We start from the raw sequence: 20,192 nt of genomic DNA on the forward strand, positions 1-20,192 counted from the left end.
CGGTTATCTTCTTTTCTAATTCTCAAATCTCTTTAATGCAAAAGCATATTTTAATTAGATCTTTCTTCAGTCGGTTTTAAAAAAAAAAGAAAAATTGTCCCTCAATCCTAAAAATAGTTGGTCTATTTTGCAGCAACTATCAAGAAAGGTATATCATTAAGTAAAAGTAGTATTAAATTACTTTAGAAAAGAATGATAAAGTTTAGTTCAGCTCATAAGATAGGAAAGGGAGGAAAGCAGTTTTATTAATGGTGCAGAACAGCTCTTTCTGCCCTCAGGCAGAGGACCCAACAGATGGACCGAAAGGAGAAGTCTCATGAATCTTATCCAAAAAACATAGTTTTTCCTGCCTAGGCAAGTATCTTGCCTACGCAGATAGTAGGTCAGAGACGAAAAACAAAGTGTGGAAAGAACATAATGTGCAGTTAAGTTTCTGTCATTTATTTGCTGTTTTTCTCTGAAATAATTTTTGGAACATAGTCATTCGGGCACCTTGTGTTTATCCTTGAAAGATGGGCTCAGTAGAAACAAACAAAAAGACAACTAAACAAAGGATTTCTAGTAATTCTTCCTGCGGACAGGAAATGGGAGATATAAACCACCACTTAATTTCTGTAAAGGCCTAGTATTTACTCAATCACAATTACAGTGACAACTTAAAGACAGAATTTTAAAATTGGTAATGGAAGGGAATGTGTAGGCCCGGGGCCCGGGGCTGGAGGCACACAAAGGCTCTGGCTTATTTTCCAGCTGCCTACTGGACCTCACTACCTGGATGGCCCACAGGTACTGAAAACTCCATGTTTTCAATACCACACTCATTAGCCTCGTCCACCATTGACCCTGTGGCTAAAGACAGGAAATTTTTCAGTTTGAGACTCATTGCAGGGTTCCAGTTGGCCAGCATTCATAGGAATGAAGACAAATACAGAGATGGTATGTCTAAGAAACTTCAAAAGGTGTAGACCACCTGACTGAAGCATTTCTGATTATTTTATATTTTTTCATTATATTTCTGTCCTCCTACAAGGGAAAGTCATGATTATACTAACTGAGCTAAAATGTTTATTAGAGATGCCCAGTCATCTTATCACATCTTAAAATCATAGTAGGATGTCTTCTGGTATTACATCATGTTGATCACGTGGACATGCTGGCTGGAGCTCTCCAGCTGACACAGAGCAGGGTTCTGTGCTGTCTTCATGCAAAGTGGAATTTGACAATCACTGCGCCATGCCTTGGGACATCCTGAATGCCAGCATAAACACATCCTCTAATCCTGGGACACCACTTTCTGCTCCCACTGGGAATCCAGAATGACCTCCACTGACAGCAGCACTCCTACATCAATGCTGTCTGTTACGAGAAACAGTTCCATTGGCTTGCAAAGATTTCCCCCTTCCTGGCGCTCTTGCACACACTCTTTTTTGCAGCCTGCAGCAACTTTTGGCTTCACTACCCCAGCACCAGATCCAGGCTTGAGCATTTTGTGGCCATCTTTACAAGTGCTTTGATTCTCCATGGACCACCCGCGTCCTGTCAGAAAGAGTGGTCGAGCAGTCAGTGACGCCTCTGAAACTCTCCCAGTTCAAGATTTTGCTTTTGTTCTCAGGGTGTTCAACTGACATTGATTCCAGCAAGCAGTCATTGTCCTACCCGCAGCCAGGTTTGGAGTCAGCTGGTATAGAAAGCCCAAATTCCAGTTTGGGCCTGGACAAGAAGGTGGGGCAACAGGCCACAGCCATGTTTGAAAAAGTGAGAAGATTCCGCATGTGCGTGGAACAGGACATCATTTATAGCGTGTATCTGAAGCAGATAACAGTCAAAGTCATTTTGTTCGTGCTCATCATAACTTATGTTCTGTATTTTTTAACTTACGTCACTCTTTAAATTGTCTGTTCAGTTGACATGCAGGCTTTTACAGAATATAAGCCTACCAGTGTGTCTATTCCTTCACAGAAATCTTGAAGCTTCTGGCTTAATTTTATGCCATTTTGGATATACTCTACAGTCTGACCTCCTCCTACAGGCTGTGGTGGATGCTGAGGAGTTCCCTGAAGCAATATTCCTTTGAGGTGTTAAGAGAAAAAAGCAACTATAGTGACATCCCTGATGTCAAGAATGACTTTGCCTTCATCCTTCATCTGGCTGATCAGTACGATCCTTTTTATTCCAGACGCTTGTCCATATTCCTATCAGAGGTCAGTGAGAACAAACTGAAAGAGATCAAGCTCAATACCGAATGGACAGTTGAGAAACTGAAACATTAGCTTGTGGAAAATGCCCAAGACAAGATAGAACTGCATCTTTTTATGCTCAACTGTCTTCCAGACAAATGGAGGTGCTAAGCCTGGAGCAGATCCCGGAGGTGCAGCTGCCCTCTACCATCTCACAGCTGATTAACCTCAAGGAGCTTCATGTGGACCATTCATCTTTGGTAGTAGACCATCCTGCACTGGTTTTTTGGAGCAGAATTTTAAAATCCTCTGCCTGAAGCATCCTGAAATGGGAAAAATCCCATGCTGGGTGTTTCACCTGAAGAATCTTAGGGAACCTTTTCTCTCCCACACAGGGAGGCTGTGTTCTCCCTGAACAGTTGAGTACTATGCAGTTAGAGGGCTTTCGGGACTGAAAAAAATCCACGGCCCCTCTACTTGAAGGGCAGCCTCTCCCGGATCCCACAGGTCATTGCAGACCTGCTGCCTTCACTGCAGAAATTGTCCCTTGATAATGATGGATGCAAACTGGCTGTGCTGAGCAACTTGAAAACCATGGTCAATAAGGAAAGTCCAGAAATGATCAGCTGTGACCTGGAACATATTCCATACTCCATTTTCAGACTGAATAATTTGCATGAGTTAGACCTAAAGGAAAATAACCTTAAAACTGCGGAAGAGATCATTAACTGTCAGCATCTTAAGAATCTTTCCTGCTTAAAGTTACGGCACAATAACATTACTTATATTCCTGGGTTCAAGCAATTCTGGTGCCTCAGTCTCCCGAGTAGCTGGGATTATAGGTGTGTGCCACCATGACGGGCTAATTCTTGTATTTTTGGTAGACATGGGGTTTCACCATGTTGCCCAGGCTGGTCTTGAACTCTTGGCTCAAGTGATCTGCCTGCCTCGGCCTCCCAAAATGTTGGGATTACAGGCGTGAGTCACTGTGCCCGGCCTCCAGTTGCTCTTAAAACAAAAACCGGCTGGGTGCAGTGGCTCACACTTGTAATCCCAGCACTTTGGGAGGCCAAGGCGGGTGGATCACGAGGTCAGGAGTTCGAGACCAGCCTGGCCAACACAGTGAAACCCTGTCTCTACTAAAAATACAAAAATTCACTGGGCGTGGTGGCGGGCACCTGTAATCCCAGCTACCTGGGAAGCTGAGGCAGGAGAATCACTTGAACCTGGGAGGCAGAGGTGGCAGTGAGCCAAGATGGCACCACTGCACTACAGCGTGGGTGACAGAGCGAGACTCCGTCTCAAAAAACAACAACAACAAAAATCCTGCCTGGAGATGGCTCTGGCAACATTTCCCACCTCATTTCCATTACACTCCACTCAGCACTGCACACCAGCCATCCTGGCCTCCTCCGAGCTCTGGGATGGGCCATGTCGTCTCCTCTCCCAGGGCCTTTTCCCTGCTGCTGCCTTATCTCATAATCCTCTTCTGCTTGCCTGTCACTTCCTAAGAAATGCCTTCTCAGACCTCCTGGACAAGGCTAATTCCCCCCTCACTATTCCCTCTCTAACCCGTACACAGCTTCTGGGCTGCAATTATTTCAGCTGCAACTTGAGATATTCTTGTGTAATTCTTTGATAAGTATCTGGTCCCCTCGGATAAAACCCAAAAAACAGACAGTAAGTAAATTTTCCCTTTGACCATTTAGCCCCCAGCCTCTTGCACCAGACTGCCCACACAGTAGAAACTCTACATATTTGTTAAATAAGTTACAAGCCACAGCAATAACAATATTGAACCCTGATCTAACATCTACTATCAGGCAGTCTTCTCATTAGTTTATAAATATGAATCCATCTAACCCTCAAAACAAACCTATGAAGTACCTACTATTATTATCCCCATTTAATAGGCAAGGAAGCTACAACACAGAGAAGTTAAGGGACCTGCCCAAAGACCCAAAGCAATTATTGGCAGAGACGCGATTTACACTCCAGTAATCTGGCTCCAGGGTCTGGCCCTTACTCACTAAGCTCTATGGCCTCAACAGGATTCAGTAGCAATTGAGTGGTTCTGGGATAGGAAGATGGGGCCAAAGAGCATCTAAGGAATGTTTCTTTTGAGAGGACACATTGAGTTGGGTCTTGGTGGGTGCCTGATGTTGCACCGGTGAGAGAAGGAGAGGTTAAACAAATCACTCTGGGGTAGAAAAGAGATATAATCTGTACAAAGTGTATTTGGAGAACTATACAAGGTTGAGCTGAATGTCATGGAAGGCATGCTTCAGAGGTGTGGAATGCTGAAGAGAGATATGCATCTTCAGTCCTTTTTTGACTCTCTAAACTGGCAAAGTGCCATCAGAGCAGCAGTTGACTGAAACATATCTGAGCCCCACAAACTCCTAAATACAAAGTATGCACATAATATATGCATATACTATACAACAAATAGGATACTGAGTCCCACTGAGGTATGGGAGCTAGGCCAGACAGACACTCCCAAGCCAACAGGTTTGCTCCCTCCTACCTCACAGAACTGTACCCATTAAAGGAGATAAGTGCTTAGCATAGGGCCAGACAAATAGTAAACACAAATAGGTATGTATGTATTTAATGAACACACATAGCACTTACTACCAGCAAGGTCTACTCTAAGTGGTTGACAAATATTAACTCATAAACGACTGAACACTTATGTCACAGACTTTCAGCACTGCTATGAATGGATGCAACTATTCATGGTGAGCCCTACAATGATTAACGTCTACTCTTACCCCGAGTGTGGGAAATAAAAACTAGTCTCAACTAGCCTCATTGTGTGCTGTGGCAGTTCCAGAAAAATTCAGAGCAGAAACATAATGCGGAGAAGTTATTGTTTTAGAAAACCTAATACTCTAACCATGAGAAAGGACATGAGCAACAGAGGTGGAGCTGTGGAATGAATAAAACAGAAAATAAACACATACCAAAAAGCTGAAAATTCTTGGGGGCTGAGAATGTCTAAAGTATGCATAGAAATAGTTTCAAAGATTACCTATTAAATTCAGGATACTAAAATAAAAGTCTCAAAATCCTACTTATGAAAAGTACAATAGAAAGCTGTCTATCAATGGTAAACTTTCATAATGGATTATAAATAAAAAAAGGCAACAGAATAATATGCACAAAGTGATCTCATCTTTGTTTTTTTTTTTTTTTTTAAAGTGATACCTACACATAGAAAAGTCCTAGAGGGGAAAAAAACCAAAAGCAATTTTCATTTTCTACTTTACCCTTTTTTATATTTTCTGAATTTTTTGCAATAGATAGTATTTTTATAACAAGTGGGAAAATATTATAAGCTCTCAAAACAAATATTTTAGAACTAGAAGGAACCCATCTAATACAACCTCTCATATTATGGTTATGGAAACTGAAAGTCAAAGAAAGAAAGTAATTGTTCAAAGGTCACGTAGCAAATGATTCTTGTGATTCAAGTTTAGACCCTTTACATGATCCCTGTCTCTGAAGACCTTTGCTTGAATCATTCCATAATAGTCAATATTCTTTTTCTTTGAAAGTTTCTAAGAGATAACAAATGTATAAATATTTATATATGTCAATATTCTTCACATTTACCTCCTTTATGCTGATTAGTAAGGTATTCAAATAAATCGTGTCCAAGTAGAGTTGTTTCCTGCTTATTTCCCCAACTAATCCAAAAGTAGGTAAGACCAACAGAGTCTATCCATAATGCTCCTAAACCACACATTCCCACATGAATATTTCATTCACCCATTTCCTAGGATCCCAGAGATTCTAATCGAAATGGTGCTGGGTGGCAGTTTACAGGAAGCTAGTGTGTTTGGATGATAAAGTATTATGGAATAAACTCTGGGTCAAGGACATTTAACCTCATTTTACATCACCTGAAAAAGCATTGGTATAAGATTATTTTGTTTTGGTTTTGTGTCAAGTATACTGTCGATTGTTGAGAGGGGACTGCAGTGGAAACTTGGAATTGGAAAGTTCCATTGATGGTGCAATGAAAAGCACCATCTACATGATATTTTAATAGATGGATGGCTGAATTGGAAAAACATCTGAATGTTATCAGGTAACAGCAAAGATAGAAGACTGGCAAAGCTAAGGGCAATAAAGAGCAATTAAAGGACAAGCCAGTGCAGAGTAAAAGAAGGCAATTAAATTATAAGCAACAAATGAGAGCACAGGCAGGTTCCTGAAAGACGCAGACTGCATATACAAAGGGAGGAGACTATGCCGTGTTCTATATGTGCAAAAGCAATCAGGCTACTTGTATCCATGTGCCACTGAGGTTCTCAGAAGGAAAGGGGCCAAATGCAAACCACAGTAGCACCAATTCAACCTAATGCAACCACAGTTGAGGTCAGGGAGGCCCACTGAGTTTTTTCATTTTGTTTTAGGTTTCTAATCACAACATCACATATGAAGTCAGTGGCACAGCGAGGGTTAATTAGAATTCCCAGCTACAGAAATTCCAGATGTGGTGCCTTCTGTGCCATCTCATAGCCTTATGGAGTGTTGATACTCAAACTTAATTGTGCAGACAAACCTCTGAGGATCTATGAAAATGCAGATCTTGGTTTGGTGGGTCTGGGGTGGGGCCCAAGATTCTGCATTTCTTACAGATTCTAAGAGGATAATACTGACATGTCAGTCTGCAGACCACACTTTGGGTAGTAAGGATATAAAGTGCCTTCTGAGTAAGGAAAAATAAAAATTCTCAGTCACACTGAAGCTTATCAATAATAACAACAACAAAAAAAAACCACTTATTCAGGGTACATTATGTACCATTTTGTACACATTATAATTTACTTATCCTAACACACTCTAATATGATTTTGTCTCTATGCTACAGTTGTGGTACTATTTGGGAAACTTTTTGGTCTATATTCAAACAGCTAGTGACAGTACCAGGATTTAAGTCTGACTTTGTCTGACTCCAAAACTATTCACCAGTAAACTACAGAGATGAGATTAACAGAATTATTAATTTTGTGATCTTGGAAAGTCTCCAAACTTTCTCTGAGCCATGATTTTTTCATCTCTAACATGAGGACAGATAACAGCAGCACTGTGGTTTGGACTAATGAGGTAGGAGGTGCAGAGGTATTCTGAAATCTATAAAAGAATGTAAAGATACAATCATTGTAACTAGGTTAATTTTCACTCTCCTCTCCCCAGTTCTTGAGAGTTTGTTTGGAGGTTCTAGCAGGGGAGTGCAGCTACTCATATACCTTTGACCAAAGACTGGTCCTAGTCTGTGGGAGATGGTCGTCTTCTTCAACCAAGTGCACTTCCTCGGGACGGACACATGTGGAGTAGTGAGGGAGGAAGGAGACACCCGCGTAGCCAGCCAGATCAGCCAAATCAGCCCTGGTGATCAATGAGGTGATAGATGTCGCAGCCAGATCGCCCTCACATCCCCTAGTTTTTAAAAATATTACTGAAAATATTACTGAATATACACCTATTTCCTAAATATTTGTAACTATATTCACAAAATTTTTCTTGTCAGGATCCCATTATACTTCTAAAAGTTACTAACAACCCTGAGATGCCTTTTCAGATGATTATGGACATTCTTCTTTAAAACCACACCAAAATTCTAAAAGTAGTAATTTCTTAAACTGTGGCCAGTTGCTCCAAAGCAGGGAAGGGGGGCAAGATGGTTTACATCTCGAACGGACAAGTGTTGGACAGCTGGAGTCAGTCTCCATGAAGATTGATAAGATTTCTTCTGGGGAATAGCAGAGTTTGTGGTTTTGCTTTTCAAAACTCTGCTTCAGCAAGATGCGAAAAAAAAAAAAAAAAAAGAAGCTATGGAAACTCATCTGATTCCAGATATGATGATGGAAGAGGGCCACAGGGAAATCCTCCCCAAAGAATAGGTCGAATCAATCATTTGCATGGCCCCAGTCCTCCTCCAATGGCTGGTGGATGAGGAAGGCAAATGTCTGCTCTACGAAGAAGACAACTGGACATGCACAGTCACAGCAGAAGAAAACCATCAATAAGTGGTGGGCTGGCCATGCTGGAGCAGTAGACAAATGTGTGTGTCTAAATAGGGACTGCTCTATGTCCTCACAGATGAATGAGGTAACGCTGAGAATTCCCTCTGCAGGGAACTGGCTGACTGACACGTAGTTCCACAAATGAACGTTTGTCTCATTATCTTTTTTGTATAGTTTATTAAAGTATTAATACAGTTTCAGTAAGTAAATATTTTTAGGTTGCAAAATGAACTCCTCATCTTTATATTAAATGCACACAAAAAACCTGAATCTGAAGAATATAAATAAAAGGCTGTGTATTTAATACTGTTAGTGTCACCTTTCCAACTTCTGAAATACTGTTCATTGGTAATTTGTTCTCATTTATAAATCACATTGTATCTATTTTGATAGTATGCATATATCTGTGCTCTTGAATTAATTTTTATCTTATATTTGTCTTATTAAAAAAGTAAATTATGGCATAAAAATGGAAAAGGTATTACTGAACTTTTCATACTGTTATAATAAAATCCATTAGTCTATCTTGCACTTTGAATGGAAATTATACCAATGCATAATTTTGTAACATCATCTGCTCGTCCTTTGGAAAATACTGGTTCACTAAGTTTTATCATTCTTCCAAATGTTAACGCATGTCATTAAACAACATGAAAAAAAACACACACTCCTTGCTATCTTCATCAATTTTGTATAAGGATCAGTAAGCTGTGACACTCAAATGGCAAATACAAGTTTTTCAAAAATCAAATTTTTGCTTGGTAACTCAGACTTTATCATAGACAACTGGTAGTTTCATAGGTTTTCCTTGAAGGGACAAGCTAACATCACTCATTTTTGAGAAAATATGTCAATAATTAAGTCTAAATAAAAAGCTTGTCAGTTCTTTCAAATAAAAATGGTGTTCTTTGAAAAAAAAATTAGTTCAGCGTGCAACTTAAACTGCACAGCTGCTTTTCCTCTAGAAAACAGTACTTCAGTATGCAGCAGATATGCTACATGCATACTTCCAATTGTGTCACATAGAATATCAAAAAGGCAATCTAGGTTTGAGATTATTAAATCTGCTTCATCAAGGACATTTATTTTTTTGAGACGGAGTCTTGCTCTGTCGCCCAGGCTGGAGTGCAGTGGCGCAATCCCGGCTCACTGCAACCTCCGCCTCCCAGGTTCATGCCATTCTCCTGCCTCGGCCTCCCAAGTAGGTGGGACTACAGGTGCCCGCCACCATGCCCAGCTAAGTGTTTTTGTATTTTTAGTAGAGACAGGGTTTCACCATATTAGCCAGGATGGTCTCCATCTCCCGACCTCGTGGTCCGCCTGTCTCAGCCTCCCAAAGTGCAGGGATTACAGGCATAAGTCATTTGTCCTTGATGCCGGCCTCATCAAGGACATTTTTATTGCTTCATCTAAGGTGTTCTTTTTAGTGAAATGGCATTTTTTTTTTTTTTTTTTTTTTTTATTGCAAGGGCATGACTACTTGTACAACTGGTGCCACTGCAATGACTTCTGCTAAGGTGCTATCACTCCTTTAATACCACAGTATAAAGGTCAACATACTGAAAGGGCAAATAATGTCTTAATCTACTGAGTTTCTTTTCAGTTCTCTCTCTCTAACCATAAAAAATCATCAAGACCCCCAGATGCTTGCTAATGTCAAAAAAAGCTTTCTAAGCGGGGGGGGGGGGGGGGGGGGGGGGGGCGGGAAACACACTGTTAGGAACAAGCTACTTTCTTAAAAATATTCACCTGAAAACCAAGATAGAGTGATTTTTTTTAAGACTCTCAAATCACAACTGTCATAGGATGTTTGCCAGCTAAGTCTGTGCAAAGTCCTGAAATATGGTGAGAAAATTGTCAATTCATAAGTGAGAAACACTTGTGACAATTCGCTGTGACAATTTACTTCCTCCAAAATGACTTTCTTATACATATTATATATATATATAATATGGAGATATGTACATACACACTGTGTCTGTGTGTCTGTGTGTGTGTGTGTGTGTGTGTGTGTGTGTGTGTATGGAGAGAGAGAAAGAGAGACAGAGAGAGATTGAGAGAGAGAGAGCGAGACATGGGGTTTCATTATATTGCCCAGGCTGATCTTAAATTATGGCCTCAACTGATTCTCCTGCCTCGGCCTCCCCTTTAGAGGCATGAGCCACCTCACACAGCCCAAAATCACTTTCTATCAAAGCTCTCTATTTTTCTATTCTACTACACTCAAAAATAAGCCAAGAAGGAAACTCTAAGAAGAAAAGCGTAAATTCCCAAAAGTATACCTACTTTGGAAGCTCACAGAAACAGTGGATTGTTGACTTCACACTAATAAAGTGCACTAATTTTGGCTTCCACCCAGGAAAATTTAGTCACTGAACTACCAAAGACACATGTATATCTCAATATAGAGGCAATCTTTAGCATCACCACACCAGAAATTTCTGAGGTTCTAATTACATATTGTTATACTGAAGCAGGCAAAGGAGAGTTGGAAACCCAACAGCAGGCCAAGCTTGATGAATAGGATATAACATTTAGCTATTAGTCCATGATAAAAATCTGTAGATAAAAGTCCTTCCTGTTACCATCATAAGTCTATTACTTACTAATGGTGTGACTTTTGCCTATAAATTTAGCCCATTGTTGCTAGAAGTAGAGTAATTGAACCACCTACATCTGAATAACTTGAGGTGCTTGTTAAAAAGTGAGGATTCTTTGGGTCCATTCCAAATCTAATAAATCATAATCGCTGAGATTGGAGACTAGGAATCTCTGTCTTTAACACTTCCCAGGTGGTTTTTATGCACAATACTGTTTGCATGGAAACCTGACTGACTGCCTGACTGAGTCTCAGCTTCCTTATCTGTAAAGCAGAATTGACTGTCATCATACTTTCCTATTTCACAGTTGTTAAGTATTGAGGATCAATCAAAAATATATGGGAAATGCTTTTTAAAACTGCCAAGTGCTACAAAAATGATTATAACCATCTAAACCTCTACCACCTACATTTCTACCAACTCTTCTAAAAACTAAAAGTAAAAAAAGGTGAAAATAATTTTTCAAAGACACTACAGATATTATCTTAATTGTTATAACTAAATCTCAGATAACTAGAATACTCAGAAAATAGTCTTCTCGTTAATATTTAACTGAACATTCTGGTCACTCTTTTGAAAAACTTTAAATATGTTACTACACTGTCTTTCCTTGGTAAATGCATAACTTAGTTTTTATCTGATGACAAGGGATTTTCGAGTTGGGTCAGAATTCTGAGTATCAGGTTTTGTTGCCCAAGAATTATGCTTAGGAGAGTAATCTATGTTCAGCCCTGAGCTCATTTGCTAAAAGGTTTCTTGTTTATTTTTTCTTGTTTGGGGGATATTTTATGGTTGATGGAGGCATGCTTATTTTAACCAAAAGCAGATCTCTAATTACAAGTTGTATTCCAAACGCTTATTTGTTCCTAAGTCGTCTGGAACTTAAAATGCCTCTCCCCATAGCAAGAAAAAAAGAGAAGTTATAAATCACGATAAAGTTATCTGGCTTGTACAAAAAGGCCACAATATAGATGAAACACATTTGCTGTATCTTAACCATCACACAAATATTTTACAGTGGTATTCATCAAGCTTGAGAGTAAAACTGAATATGAAACTATTTTCATTTACCTTTAATATTGCTACTTAAGATAAAAAGAGTCCGCTGGATGAAGATGAAAAGCTGATAGAGCCGGTGCAGTGGCTCACGCCTGTAATCTCAGCACTTTGGGAGGCCGGGGCGGGCAGATCACTTGAGGTCAGGAGTTCGAGACCAGCCTAGCCAACATGGTAAAACACTATCTCTACTAAATATACAAACAAACAAACAAACAAAAAATTAGCCAGCTGTGGTATTTCCCTACTGTAATCCCAGCTACTCAGGAGGCTGAGCCAGGAGAATCGCTTGAACCCGGGAGCCGGACAGAGGTTGCAGTGAGCCAAGTTCACGCCACTGCACTTCAGCCTGCGCAACAGAGTGAGACTCCGTCTCAAAAAAAAAAAAAAAAGAAAGAAAAGAAAAAGCTTACAGAAACTTATAAAAGTTTCTGTAAATGTTCTAGAAAGGTTAATGGCCCCCAGTTCTTTATTAATCAGAACACATAAGGTCTGTCAATGTGACCACCAGGGATTTTCTTAAGAGTCATGATTAGGATATGATGGGGGCAGGACATGACAAAACTGAGTGTCCAAAGTTAACTCAACAAGTGAAACAGAAGAGAAATTAGCAAAGTGTTTTTGAAACAGTACCTGCGTATCCCTGAGAAAGAGACAACATGGAGTAGAAACAGCTGAGCTATAAATGGTGAGAAAGAAATACCAGAACAAGATTCAAAGCAGAAGAAAAGAAGGGACAGAAAGTAATGCTGAAGAAGAGCGTGCCGTCTACAAGAATCACAAAGACCGAATTCAGGATGTGGCAGCACAGTTACCAAAACCAAAGGGGCCTTGGTGTAAGTGAAGGAGGCTCTCCTTCATACATGCCGACTGCCACACTTGGACTGTTTGTACCTGAGAGAATGTTCACTGACTAGATTTCTGATTCTGAATCCAAGTTATCAGAGGCCCTGTCTGCCTTCTTCTTAGGCACCCTCACCTTAGTTGGGTACTTCTGTTCCTTCACTACGTCCTCCATCTCCCTATACCCAAATAAAATTATATCCCAGTTTTAATCTTACCCCTGAATTTATACTCAAGTGTCATCTCTGTTTGGATTCCTGACCATCACAGACCCTATAGGTCTCTGCTTGTGTATTCAGTCTTCCCACCTTCCTCTTTTCCAAGTCAAAGTGGGGCTCAGTCTAACTAAAAATGCAGTACATTCATTCAAGCAATTAAAAGCTGACACTGAGTGTCAGGTACTATCTTCTGCCTAATAGTAAACACAACAGTCTTGGGTTCCTAGGAATCCTTTATGTATTTTATTAGAACATGTGAAACAAATACCATAAGGGACACTGCGGATACTTCTCTAGCCTCTTAAGATGCTCTGGTTATTTTGAAATGAAATGTTCAACTATGGCTGGACAGACAAATTTTATAAACCAAAGGAACAATGTCAACTCCAAGTCTGATTAAGAGCAGAGACTTAGCTTGAACATTCTTCCTTCAGTATTCTAGAGTTCAGATAATAGATTATAAGGGAAGGAAAAGGAAGCTAACTGAATTTTAATTTTTACACCCAAATCTCAAATAATGCCAGCTTCCGCCTCTTAGAAAGAACTCTTTCACAGCACACACTCAGGGCAACTTGAATCTATGCTCCTGGGTTGCATTCCTCAAACTTGGCCCAAATAAAACTCTCTAATTATATTAATATAGTCCTGGTTTTTTTTTTCTTTAGGTCAGCAGGATTCAGTGACTTCCCACCACCCCCTGGTGTTTTTCTCTAAAATCAGTGCTTGGTACCAGCATGAACTCACTGCATTCTCCATTCTTGGAAGTCCTACTACATGTTGTGGAGATGAGGTCTCACTATGTTGCCCAGGTTGGTTGTGAACTCTTGAGCTCAAGCAATCCTCCCACATCAGCCTCCCAAAGTTCTGGGATTTCGGGCATTAGCCACTATGCTCCGCCAGAAATCTTATCTTGTGTGGTTGAAGCTGATTGAGATTAGATGGATCGGCATTTCCATTGTGCAAACCACACTCAGTCTTCCAGAGTGGAAGAATAAATAAATGGAATAATGAAAAGTTAATTGGCAAAGCTTACAGAAAGCTTTAACCTTCTCTGGCCTAAGGCTCTTCCATTTGCTTAACTTACATTCTACCCTGCTTGGAAAACATCAGCTTTCTCCTTTTGAAATAAGAATGGAAAGATCCATGCACCTGGATGAAGGAGCCTATGAACCAGCTCTCCTGAAAAGTTGTAAACTAAAAATAAAATCCAAAGCCCTCGACCAACTGAGTGGACCCACTCTTGGCCAAGGAGACCCCAGAGAAACCTCAAAAACTGAGTTCTCAGTCAAAATAGGAAAAGAGGTCAAACGCAGCTCATTATACTCCCTCCCTTTTGGAATTTAGGTGCAACAATTGACCAGCATTAATGTTACAATAGAAATAAGACTGCAAAAACAGTCTCTGTGGCAATAAGACATCAAGTTATAAAAAAGACCTTAAGGCTATGCCAGGAGAGGGTTAGGCCATTTCTGCAAACAGTCTTACTACATAGCATGCTTAACTTACAACATCACTTTTTTTTTTTTTTTTTTTTTTGAGACACAGTCTTGCTCTGTCACCTGGACTGGAGTGCAATGGTGCAATCCCTGCTCACTGCAACCTCAGCCTCCCGGGCTCAAGCAATTCTCCTGCCTCAGCCTCCCAAGTGGTTGGGACCACAGGCACGTAATACCATGCCCTGCTAGTTTTTGTATTTTTAGTAGAGATGGGGTTTCACCATGTTGGTCATTCTGGTCTTGAACACCTGACCTCAAATGATCCCACCCGCCTCAGCCTCCCAAAGTGCTGGGATTACAGGCTTGAGCCACCACACACGGCCATAACATCCCTTTCTGTTGATATCAAATTTCAGACAGAGTCTTACTCCTTTAATCAACTGAAAATTAAAGAATCTCTGAATTACCAGGCACGGTGGCTCACACCTATAATCACAGCACTTTGGGAGGCTGAGGGGGGTGGACTGCCTGAGCTTAGGAGTTCAAGACCAGCCTAGGCAACACAGTGAAACCCTGTCTCTACTAAAATACAAAAAATTAGCCAGGAGTGGCGGTATGTGCATGTAATCCCAGCTACTTGGGAGGCTGAGACAGGAGAATCGCTTGAACCCGGGAGGGGGAGGTTGCAGTGGGCCGAGATCGCGCTATTGCACTCCAGCGTGGGTGACAGAGCACGACTCTGTCTCAAAAAAAAAAAAAAAGTATCTCTGAACACGCTGAATAAATAACCTGTAAGCCCTTGCTCTAAGACATCCCACCTTTTCATATGGAATCAATGTATATCTTTCATGTACTGATTTACGTCTCTGCCAGCAACTCCTGCCTCCCCAAAATATATAAAAACAAACAGTAATCCAACTGCCTCTGGTGCATGTTCTCAGGAGTCCTTGAGAAAGTGTTTCCCTGAGCCACAGTCACTCATCTTGGCTCAGGATAAACCTCTTTAAAATATTTTACAGAGTTTGGTTTTTCCATTAACAAGGTGATAACTCTTCATTATTGCCAAGGCCTTATAAGTTTCTCACTGAAAATTCTAAATTAATTAAGGATTCTTCTAACAGCAAGCTCTCAGGAGAGAAAAACATCAAAGATCATGGTCTCCAACCTGGAGATTTTGTTTAATGGAAAATGCCATCAAATAAAGGACTCCCTCCAGCCATGTAAGAAGTGCCAATATCAGGCTGCCCTGCCTAAGTGGACATCCTTCTCAGTGGAGATCTTCAACACTTTGTTCTTTAGACCCCGACAAGAAGTGGATTAAAATATTCATTTGGTTACCTTCGGGAATAGGAACACTTTTCATATTTGTATTTCAAGTTGTTTTGTTGATAATTGTCCTTACTTGTGTCATCTTTTTTATTCTTAAATTGATTATGCTTTGTATTTCAAGATGTCTAAAGTCTCCCACAAAATTCTATAACAAAAAACTTATCACAATAGCTAGATGCTTAGAAATGACCCAACACGCCTCAACTCCAGTGTAAGTGAATGGCCTGAGACTCCACTGCTCTGTCCCCTTATTGTTCAATCCAATCCCTGAATTGTTGCCAACCAATTTAGCCTTGGAGCCTCACTAAGTTCTTAAGTTATAGTACTTCTGCCCATCTCATTCCCTCTGACATGGGACTAGATTATCCGGAAATGAGCCTTCCTGGCAATGTGGGACAAACTTACATCCAAAATGTTGATCAGTATTTTCAGAAGAGAAAGATTTTTATTAAAAGGAGGAAATGAGAAAGAAAAATTGCTCAGAGCCGTCTGAGATATGTGAACTATGCAAAATGTATCAGGCCCAGAGGGACACAAGCATGGGACTTCTGTCACATCTCACTGCAGCCATTCCCAGGGGCAATTATTTAAAAGCATTTTGTTCCTGACAGCTGCTTCACCCACTGTCTTGTGTTCCTGGAATCTGTGATACAAAGAACAATGTATAGCCAACTAATAGCTTGTTATTGTAACATAAATGCTTGATAAACAACTTAGGAACTGCCTCTTCTTTTTTCCTTTAAAAAACCATTTGTAACTGCTGCTAATAGGAGCATATACTCAGGGCAACTTGAATCTACACTCCTGGGTTGCAGTCCTCAAACTTGTGCCAGACTCTCTACTTTTATTTAAAAAAAAAAGAAAAGAAGAAGAAGAAGAAGAAGAAGAAGAAGAAGAAGAAGAAGAAGAAGAAGAAGAAGAAGAAGAAGAAGAAGAAGAAGAAGAAGAAGAAGAAGAAGAAGGAGAAGAAGAAGAACTCTTTCACTGAAACATGAAAGTAGTCTTCAGTGACCACCACCCATACACAAGCCCTTTACACATACACAGATACACAGATATATGTATTCATAAGCATAGCAGAAGGTCACAAACACACAAAAAAATGCTTTTGAGTAGCTAACTGGAGAAATGTATTGCAATGTAGTTGAGAATTACATGACCCTGTAAAATCACGCCAAGAAACAAAAGGAATATTTAAATACATCTCCAAGTCAATATATCTCGGTGGAAGTCTACACTTCAGTTCAAAACTTCATTTACAAGCAAGGAAAGGCATCTAATATCTAACATATCTACTGAAGCATGTAGAGAATAATACTTGTTTTTCCTTCTTGCTGTTTTCCTCAGTTTGGCTCAGTACCTAGGCATAAGCATTCCAGGGCCCAGGGCCAAAAGCCTCTAAAGCAGAGCCTGGTAGCCCTCTCCTAAGATCAAACACCACGCTGGGGAGAAGCCAGGGAAGGACAGAATCCTCACTTCTTCATCCACTCTCACACATCTACATCATTTTAGTTTATCTGAGAAAACTGCAGAATAATGTAAAAATTACATTGCCACTGCAACATGATTGCCTCTGCAAGGCAAGGCAACTTTTCTATTTATCCCGCTAAATTAAAACAGTGTAGCTGAGGATCACAGTGGTGGGCCTCTCCCAATCCTAACCCCAGGGTACAATTAGTTCAGTCCATTTCTGCAGCTTTATGAAAAGTGTGCTGAGGTTTAGTCTGAAAAAAAGGAATTCTGTAATTGCAGCTCCTCTCCAGAAGACATGTCCCAGAGCTCTTTGACAACAATTGTCAGGTTGCTTTTGGGGCCTTTTCCCTTTGGAAGCCCATTGTTTGGGGAAGTTCTGGGGGGAGTGGGAGTTGGGGAAAAAAGGTATTGAAGTAGGGAAGGGAAAGAAGAATACAAGTTTGCACTTTAAGTTCAGTCGCTAAATAGCAATTTCAACAATAAAGGGTCTCACCGTGTCACCCAAGCTGGAGTACAGTGGCACAATCACGGCTCACTGCAGCGTTAATTTTCCCTGGTTCAGATGAATCTCCCACGTCAGCCTCCCAAGTAGCTGGGACTATAGATGCATGCTACCATACCCAGCTAATTTTTGTATCTTTTGTAGAGACGGGGTTTCATCATGTTGCCCAGGCTGGTCTCAAACTCCTGGGCTCAAGCAATGGAACCGCCTCAGCCTCCTAAAGTGCCAGGATAACAGGTATGAGTCACGAACCAGGTCTGTTTGGTAACATTCGTATGTTAATGTCTCACAGTGTTCCATCAAAAGATATGAAGTAAGAATTCTTTCCAATTCAATATGTGCAAAAGACCCCAATTAATGGGATAAAAAAAAGGTCCATAATAGTCCTACTTGTGGAAGTAAGTCCTAGGACACTTCCATGTCAAATGCTGAGAGTAGCATCATCACACAGAATGCTGTTTGACCAGTTGACTGCAGGTCTCAAAGACTGCACAGCTTGCTCCAAAAGTAGACCTTTGCTGATATCTGTTGTGGATGGATAAGTAAATGAACAAGAAAAATTTAAAAACTGAATTGTGCAATTGGAAAACCTGTAAAGATTGGTAGGCATGTAGAAATGGTTTTACACTAGAGTTATACACAGATTCCATATACGATTACTGACTACCTCGTCGTGTGTGAAACACCTTAAGATATTGATACTAAACAATTTAAGTGATCAGGTTGTAAAAGCTAAGGTCTTCCATTAACAAAATTTTAAAAAGGTGACTCAAGAGACTAAGTTCTCATCAATATAGTGTTATTATAGACTCAAACAGTGTTACAAGATGCAAAATTTTATCTTCAGATGCAAACATCATGTGGCTTGGGATACTTATTTTTTGAACCTTAGGCTTCTTTTTAAGTACTAAGTATATGACACCATCTCTTAAGTCTAGGAAGATTGATTGATTCCTCAAAGTATTATAGCATCTCCATGATATCCCAAATACAGTGAAAATGGAAATGTATACAAAATGAAAGGAGACTTCAAAAATTAGAAATTTTTCTACAAAGCATTGTTCAATCATATGTAAAGGGATATATTTTAGGGTACACTATACATAGAAATCTGTGATTTCCATATAATACAATAAAAATGATTCTATTTCCTTGTGGTTTTCAATTTACTTCCCTACATACATTCTTCAGCTTGATTTTCACAATAATCCCATGCAATGCACAAGGCAGCTGATGTTGCCCCATTTTCACACAGAAGAAATTGAGGTTTGGGGACAGTTACGCAAGGCCTCAGCAATTAATAACAGCCAGGAATCCAGGCCTTCTCTCAATCAGCACTTCCCACCATGAATTCAGAATAAAAACCAACCCCCACATTTCATAAAGTTGACTGTGGGTCCTGCAACTGTCATAGCAAAATAGCAGAGGAGTAATAGGTAGCTTTTGTTAGCAACACAAACCATGTAGCCTACGGTTAGAAGAGTGGGCAAAGAATCATAAAGGTTTCTTCACAGTCATATAAATGTGAATATCCATGGAATTTCTGAGCAGCTGCAAGGAAATTCCAAAACGGAGCCGAAGGGAAAAAGTGTTCCCTAAAGTTCCTAATAAAACTTAAAGAGCTCTGCTAACTCTTCAGCTGGAATCAGTTAACCCAAGTGAAATCATGTATACTGCACCCAGGGTTCCCCAAAAGAAGCAACACATTGATGCACTTTCTTAAGACCAACAACGTTCACGTTTGTCATTTTTCTCCTCTAAAAACTCGTACTCTCCTGGGGCAGGGGGTCGAGTATTCCTAAGGATGACGATTTTGAACAGCCTGCTTTCACAGGCATCCGTAATTCAAGTGAGAGTGAACCATCCTGCCCTGCCAGGGTACCGGGCAGGGGCGGCGGTGTAGGGCACTTGTAAAGGCTGCGGAGGAGAGCGAGCGGGCGAAGCAGCACTCGCGGACCATGCCTCTCTCCGGGGCCCGGTGCTGACTGCGCTGCGAGTGCAGGAGCTGGGCGCCGCCCTCCCCGTCCTCCCAGCCCTCCCGGGCGCCGGGGCCTGGCCGCGGACCTACCAGCGAGAGTACTTTATAGGTGTTGGGGTCCTTGGCAGTGCGGGCGCGCGCCGCCTTCTCCAGCGGCTCCTCCCCCACGTCCATAGGGGCCAGCAAGGACGCGGCCGCCTGCGGGTCCCCGGGCGCCTCGGCGGCGTGGCTGCGGCCCCGATCGCGGCCGTTCCCCGCCGGGCCCTCCCGGGGAGCGCGCCCGCCCTCGCCGCCGCGGCTCCCGCCCCCCGCGCAGCCGTCCCGCTCCATCCTGGCCCCAGGCGCTCCGGCCCCGCCGCCCGGCCGCGCCTTTAATAGGCCCCGCGCCTCCCCGCCCCGCCCCGCCGCGCCCGCCCCTCGCGGTCAGATCTTTGGCTACCCGCCCTGCACCCGGTTCTCGCAGTCAGGGTAAAGCGACTCAACGCCCCGGATTATTTGGCTTCCTGTCTGATTTCGGGCACTCTGCGTGTCGGTTATTTTGG

The 20,192-nt window shown here is 41.4% G+C and overlaps 1 protein-coding gene and 2 pseudogenes across 2 annotated transcripts in view; 2 read left to right on the forward strand and 1 right to left on the reverse strand.

The window, feature by feature from the left end:
* Positions 1 to 19,992, reverse strand: part of ENPP1 (ectonucleotide pyrophosphatase/phosphodiesterase 1) — an 82,912-nt gene extending 62,920 nt beyond the window's left edge. Inside the window, exon 1 of one of the 2 annotated variants that reach the window (XR_004056929.1) lies at positions 19,741 to 19,982. Coding sequence is in view for 1 of the 2 variants with exons in the window: in XM_010357612.2 (XP_010355914.2) it covers positions 19,741 to 19,980 (240 nt within the window). In the remaining variant the exon portion in view is untranslated. Of the gene's footprint in view, positions 1 to 19,740 lie in introns of both variants that reach the window. The other variant, XM_010357612.2, reaches the window with a different exon arrangement.
* Positions 1,039 to 6,029, forward strand: LOC104657743 (annotated as a pseudogene).
* On the forward strand, positions 7,870 to 8,247 carry LOC115896914 (annotated as a pseudogene).
* Positions 19,993 to 20,192: the final 200 nt, after the last annotated feature.

Source organism: Rhinopithecus roxellana, chromosome 4, assembly GCF_007565055.1.
Source record: "Rhinopithecus roxellana isolate Shanxi Qingling chromosome 4, ASM756505v1, whole genome shotgun sequence".
In the NCBI taxonomy this organism is placed as follows: domain Eukaryota; kingdom Metazoa; phylum Chordata; class Mammalia; order Primates; family Cercopithecidae; genus Rhinopithecus; species Rhinopithecus roxellana.